The sequence below is a fragment of the Carassius carassius genome, chromosome 17, assembly GCF_963082965.1.
Source record: "Carassius carassius chromosome 17, fCarCar2.1, whole genome shotgun sequence".
In the NCBI taxonomy this organism is placed as follows: Eukaryota; Metazoa; Chordata; class Actinopteri; order Cypriniformes; family Cyprinidae; genus Carassius; species Carassius carassius.
The window spans coordinates 1,150,001-1,157,500 of record NC_081771.1 but is presented as its reverse complement, the minus strand read 5'-3'; the positions used below and the strand labels follow the sequence as shown (position 1 = coordinate 1,157,500).

General features: G+C 41.4%; 1 protein-coding gene across 2 annotated transcripts in view; it reads left to right on the top strand.

Annotated features, from left to right (window-relative positions):
• The first annotated feature begins 6,565 nt into the window (after positions 1 to 6,565).
• The window catches only part of LOC132160704 (potassium voltage-gated channel subfamily KQT member 2-like), a 60,627-nt gene continuing 59,692 nt past the window's right edge, over positions 6,566 to 7,500 (top strand). For both annotated transcript variants that reach the window (XM_059570357.1, XM_059570356.1), the window contains exon 1: positions 6,566 to 6,985. In XM_059570357.1, the coding sequence (XP_059426340.1) occupies positions 6,693 to 6,985 (293 nt within the window). In that variant the 5' untranslated portion in view covers positions 6,566 to 6,692. The remainder of the gene's footprint in view (positions 6,986 to 7,500) is intronic.

Sequence of the window (7,500 nt, the reverse complement as noted above, 5' to 3'; positions counted from 1 at the left end):
TCATCAGTGCTGCTGCTTTCTTTCTGAACGTTGTTTCCGTCTGCAGATGATGAGGAACGACTGAGAAACACGTCTCATGTTTGCATTTTGATGCTAATAGCAGAAAAAGTCCTCTTTTTCAGTGCACCGATCCTTCCCATGATGCTTCACTTCGACTCGTACTGCATTTCAGTCGAAATACATAAGGGCTTATCATTTATTTCTAGTGTTTCTGACTCTCTCATTGGCCAGAATTCATTTATTAAATCAAACTCCGTATAGAAAGCACTACAGGAATAACCCATGTAAAATATTCCTGTTTCCATCTGCAACCAGTGTTTATTTATTTCAGTTTCTCATTATTAAATGCAGACGTCACTTAGTAAGTTTTGATGTGTGGTTATTGCTAATAACGTCTCATTTTTGTGGTCAGAAGCTCCCTGTGTTTCTTTTGTAAGAACAAACTATAAAGGCCAGTTGCTCTTTTTCCATGTGTAAATATTGGCGGCATGGACTTTGTATAAAGTTTGACTTTCTATGTAAATCTACGCAGCGGTGTGAAGTTCTGCTCACTCATCTTCTGCTATTGATTAGGGACGGCACGACAGATGAACGCTTGTTTGTATTTATGCCATCATATATGTGTCCAAACGAACCATTGGATATTGAATGTAACACACATTTAATGAAATAAAGATTTTAATGATATTCTTATCAGAGAATGGCTGTGGATGCTGTGGGTGTCTTATTATTATTAGGTTTCCTCCTGCTCTCATTAATCATGCTGTTATCTCTTTCAGATAAACCTAATTATTACCCAACAATCATCTTGCATGATGTTTTTCATGTATAGGACACAAAAAAGAGCAAGTCAAAAGGTCAAAAGCAGCTTGACATGCAAAAAAAAAAGTTTCATTTGACATGCATTTTATGTGAATTATCGCAACAAAAAGTAATTTAAAACCCTGATTTGTGTAGCTATTGTGTAATAACTACGTTGACTTTTGTTCTTAGAATTTCATGCTTCTTTTACACTGGTGATTTTATGTTAGATCGTAGTTTATCCATGAAAACTAATGGATATTTTTACAGGGAACATATTGATGTCTATATTTATTTCTTGCCTCCTTAAAAATGAATAGCTCAACGATCTTTACTGTGATTTCTATGTGTATATCCTGCTCTAGATGTAGTCAGTACAGTGTTCAGGACGGTGTAGTGAAGTATTAAAGCATACAGATCTGTTTCCACTGAATCTGGGTCACAGGAGCCGCAATCAGGTGTGTGTTCTGCAGAAATACACAGAGACCGATCCTCAGCAAACTGCTCTGATGATGAGAATAGCAGAATGCAGTGTCACTGTCATGCTAAATAACTTTAAAAACTATTTTTAATGTCTCCTGTCATGACCTCTTTCTAATGGGTTTTATAGAAGGAAAAGTCAATTCGACCAGAATTGTGTAATTATTTTGTCAATATTTCTGCAATATGCTATGATCTGGATTTTAAATCTGATCTTTCTGAGATCACATTTATTATTGTTGTTATTTATTTGCAATTTTTGACCACTTTTATTCAAACTGAGTTCAGTTTATCTTATAGTCTTTATCAGCATTTCATTACATTTACAGTCTTATTTACGACTAATTTAATGTTCAGCTATATTTTAGTTTAATAATCATACACTTCAATTTTATCACACACAAATTGCAGCACATACACACACTTTCACATACGCGCACACACACTGCAGCACATACACACTCTCTCTCACACACACACACTGCAGCACATACACTCTCTCTCTCACACACACACACTGCAGCACATACACACTGCAGCACATACACACTCTCTCTCTCTCACACACACACACACACACACACACTGCAGCACATACACACTCTCTCTCACACACACACACTGCAGCACATACACACTCTCTCTCTCTCTCTCTCACACACACACACACACACTGCAGCACATACACACTCTCTCACACACACACACTGCAGCACATACACACTCTCTCTCTCTCTCTCACACACACACACACTGCAGCACATACACACTCTCTCTCTCACACACACACACACACTGCAGCACATACACACTCTCTCTCTCTCTCACACACACACACACACACAGCAGCACATACACACTCTCTCTCACACACACACACTGCAGCACATACACACTCTCTCTCTCTCTCTCTCTCACACACACACACACACACACTGCAGCACATACACACTGCAGCACATACACACTCTCTCACACACACACACACACTGCAGCACATACACACTCTCTCTCACACACACACACTGCAGCACATACACACTCTCTCTCACACACACACACTGCAGCACATACACACTCTCTCTCTCTCTCACACACACACACACAAACACACACACACTCACACACACACACACTGCAGCACATACACACTCTCTCTCACACACACACACTGCAGCACATACACACTCTCTCACACACACACACACTGCAGCACATACACACTCTCTCTCACACACACACACTGCAGCACATACACACTCTCTCTCACACACACACACACACTGCAGCACATACACACACTTTTTCACGCACACACACTGCAGCACATACACACACTTTTTCACACACGCACACACACACACACTGCAGCACATACACACTCTCTCACACACACACACTGCAGCACATACACACTCTCACACACACACACACACTGCAGCACATACACACTCTCTCTCACACACACACACACACACACACACTGCAGCACATACACACTCTCTCTCACACACACACTGCAGCACATACACACTCTCTCTCTCACACACACACACACACACACTGCAGCACATACACACTCACACACACACTGCAGCACATACACACTCTCTCACACACTCACACACACACTGCATGACATACACACTATCTCACACACACACACACACACACACACACACTGCAGCACATACACACTCTTTTTCACACACACTGCAGCACATACACACTCACACACACACTGCAGCACATACACACTCACACACACACTGTAGCACATACACACTCTCACACACACTGCATGACATACACACTCTCTCACACACACACACTGCAGCACATACACACTCTTTTTCACACACGCACACACACACACTGCAGCACATACACACTCTTTTTCACACACGCGCACACACACACTGTAGCACATACACACACACACACACACTGCATGACATACACACTCTCTCACACACACACACACACACTGCAGCACATACACACTCTCTCACACACACACTGCAGCACATACACACTCTTTTTCACACACACGCGCACACAAACACTGCAGCACATACACACTCTCACACACACACACACACTGCAGCACATACACACTCTCTCACACACACACACACACACTGCAGCACATACACACTCTCACACACACACACACACACACTGCAGCACATACACACTCTCACACACACACACACACGCACACTGCAGCACATACACACTCTCACACACACGCACACACACACTGCAGCACATACACACGCTCACACACACACTGCAGCACATACACACTCACACACACACACACAGGACGGTGTGTGTGTGTATGTGAGAGAATGTGCATGTACTGCAGTGTGTGTGTGTGTGTGTGTGTGTGTGTGTGTGTGTGCTGCAGTGTGTGTGTTTGTAAACTGCTGACTCACACACTCCCTCAATCAAACAGCACTGGATTCATGGCATTGTTCTCCTCTGATGTCCTCTGTATCTCACACACACACACACACACACACACGAGCCGACCCACAAAGCATCTGACTCTTCAGTCACACCTAAAATATCTGCTTGTCTTTCAATCCGAATAAGTGATGCTGGAGATTTTATCTTTTTTTAGTGTACAGATGAAGTCTGTTCCCCCAGCTTCCTTTACTTCAAAAAATGTGATGGCATTAGAAAGAAACATGAGATGTAAACTCAGAAATGCAAGATATAGTTTAGAGTTACACCTCATATTTCTGAGTTACATCTTGTATTTCTCCACTTATATCTCATAATTCTGAGTTTATATACATTTTTATTTTACCCTGAAATAAAGCCATAGCTTCTCCCTTTCTCTCATCTTCTCTCTTTTTGAGTGAGCATGAGATAATGAAGTCAAAGATACATGCACATTTATTCATGCTTTTTGTACGAGATGACTTACAAACTAACTAGTAGTTTAATTAGTGTTTGTGTACTGTTTAATGAGAGAAACTCAGAAGAAAAGACTTTCATACTCTACTTTCAAATCTTCTGATTATTCTAATGTAGTTACTGTTGTTTATTGCTTAAGGCTTCAGTTTGTCTGTAAGCGGTTTAACTGGTTACCATTTATGAGGTTATCATTTTTTGAGGTTATTTCATCATTTAAAACAACATTCAGGCCCATTGACATTCAATGTAATTACAGGTACATATAATCATATCAACTATTGTGTATGTTAACATACTGAAGAAAATTATAAACGCAATTTCTTCATTTTATGTCCCAATACTTTGTCCATATTGTGTGTGTGTGTGTGTGTGTGTGTGTGTGTATTACCATCTGAAGGTATTCACATTAAAGCTCTTAATATAATTATATACATATAATTACATTTGATTATATAGAGGTATAACAAAGGTAAGCCTTAACTATCAATTCAATGCAAGGCCATTAAAAATAAAAGTGGATCTTTAACCCTTATGTAATATTCCAGGTCAGTTTGAACCACAGTTTTAAAGATTTTAAAGTGTTTCCATGTTTATTTTATTTCATGTAGTATTATGTGAGAAATATTGAATCCACTTAGGAGTCATTTTGACCCAGAATTGAATGATCATATTCAAGTGTTCAAATGCATGAGATCATTTCTGAACATGCTGTTCCTGAGTCTCGGTGTTCGGCAGCTCAGATGTGAGCTGAATGATCTGAGATCAGTCTTGATTTGATTAGCATGGTCTGGAGCGGCTCTCGTGTGTTTCGGGAGACGCTGCTGTTGTGTAGAGTTTTATTCAGCAGCCCAGGAGCTTGTGATGCTCGCACGGTCTGCATGTGTGTGTCTTTGTGCTGTGAAAGTGAATTAGCATGATCTGTTAGCTTTTTTGACATTTCAGACAAACACACAACAACCCAGAATCAGCTCATGTTGATGTAGAAGTGCAGAAAGTCAAATTTCACCGTGATTCAACTCTCTTCATACTGTTTTCCGTATCATGACTCTTCTGCAAAGGAAAGATCATCTGATGCACTATGTATTTTGTCTGGTTTTAGAGTGTTTTGATTGAGATCAAGCAGGGGTGACCAGCTAATAAAACCATCATAAGCTATTACAGAGATTGCATTTATCTATTAAACCTGGATTTGGAAACTACTTCTGGCTATAATCAGTGTATGATGCTTGCCTTTGAAAACCCCAAACATGCATGCAATACAAGTGCAAACTGAAAAAAATAAAAGTGTTCCTTATCTGCTGTTAAATAATGAATGAATGCATGAATGAATGAATTAATTAATGGTTTTAGTGGGTTTTGGGATCAAGTGTGGGTGACCAGCTTAAAACAGCTAATTAAACAATTGCAGGTGATTACAGAAAGAGCATTCATTTACCTATTAAATATAGATTCAAAACTAAATCAAATATCCATAATGGCTGTAAGGTCGTGTATTTGTCACGGAGCGCTCCGTGCTGCCTCCCTCTGGAATCATCAGATCACTATCTCCCGAATTCTAGGAACTGCACTTCCCATCATTCCAGTCACCTTATCATCTCTCATTACCATCACCTGGACATCTTCAGCTCACCTATATCTGGACTGTTCTTCCCATTGTTTAGTTGCGAAGTCTTGTTTTGCCAGTGTTATTCCTGCAGACAGTTCCGAGCATTATTTCTAAGATTCCCGTTTCCCTGGTTTTGACTTTAGCCTGTTTTCCTGGACATTTACGAACGTTACTCTGCCTGCCCTGACATCTGCTCACTTCTGACTACGAGTTTGGATTGCCCTTTGGTTTTGTCTGCTTGTGTTGCATGTCAGCTCTAAAGTGTCTTCTGGTGTGTTACAATAAAGCTTTGCACATGGATCCAATTGCCTCAGCCTCTCGTTCACAACAGCCCTCGGCCCCTGAGACCCGAGCATAACAGTATGATGCTTACTTTTGAAACCTGAACAGGTCATGCAATAAAAAATGCAGATTATAAATAATAATAATAATATAAAGTTCCTTACCTCCTAAAAAAATATATATTTTAATTCAGCCAAAGCCGGTCATGATAGTCTGAAGGCTGTAATAGGCAATACAGAAAAGTGATTTATCTATTAAATCGGGATTCAGAACAAAAACAAAAATCAATAATAGCTTTAAGGAGGTCGTGTAAGATGCTCTCCTTGGAAAAGCAAACAGGACTAATTACATTCGCAACACTAAAACTATTCTCCAGGGAGAGTCAAATCTGTGTAAAGAGAGAGAGAGGGAGTGTGTGTGTGTGTGTGTGTGTGTGTGAGAGAGAGAGAGAGAGAGAGGGGCTGCAGATCGTCTTCGTGTCGCTATTGGCTTCTCGTCCCTCAGCGCCGCGCAGTGATGCTCGCACCTGGAGAAGGGCGGAAGAACCGCAGCATCAGCACCAGCGGATCTCCATGACGACAGCAGCATCTCCAGCATGGTGCAGAAATCCCGCAACGGCGGCGTGTATCCCGCCCCGCAGGCCGAGAAGAAGCTGAAGGTGGGTTTCGTGGGGCTGGAGACGGGAGCCACGGAGTCGAGCCGAGACGGCGCGCTGCTGATCGCGGGCGCGGAGGCGACGAAGCGCGGCAGTATCTTGAGCAAACAGCGCTCCAGCATCTCCGGGAAGAGGCCGCCGAAGCGCAACGCGTTCTACCGACGCCTGCAGAATTTCCTCTACAATGTTCTGGAGAGACCTCGCGGATGGGCGTTCATCTACCACGCTTACGTGTGAGTACCATCAAAACAAAGAGCTTCTGGGGACGCACTGGCATCATCTCGCTTTTGTTCGCGCACTTGATGAGATGTTTAGAACAGAAGAAGGGCTGCTTTCTGTTTCGCATATGTTGCAATCGAACAAAGGGATCCTTGGTGTTTCTTTAATATGAATAGTTCGGATTAGTGCCAGATCTGCCCAAAGAACCCTTTCATTGATATCATCTTGTGTTTCTTGTAGAAAAGCACTTCACGTTTACAGCGTGGCAGGATTGTTCTAATTATAGAACATGATGTGACTTTTCCTCAGTTTATTCTCTTACTCTTAAAACGCTTTGTTTAAATGCATATCTGCCCAAAGAATTTTTCACATACTGCGGTGAATCGTTCAGTTTGTGACTTTAGGCTCATGTTCTTCATAGTAAAGGATTGTAAAATGAAAGGTTAACTGTTATCTGCTGTATTTCTGTATTTGTATATCATATGCATGTCATGCATTTTACAGAAATTGTCATAAAAGAAGGTGATGT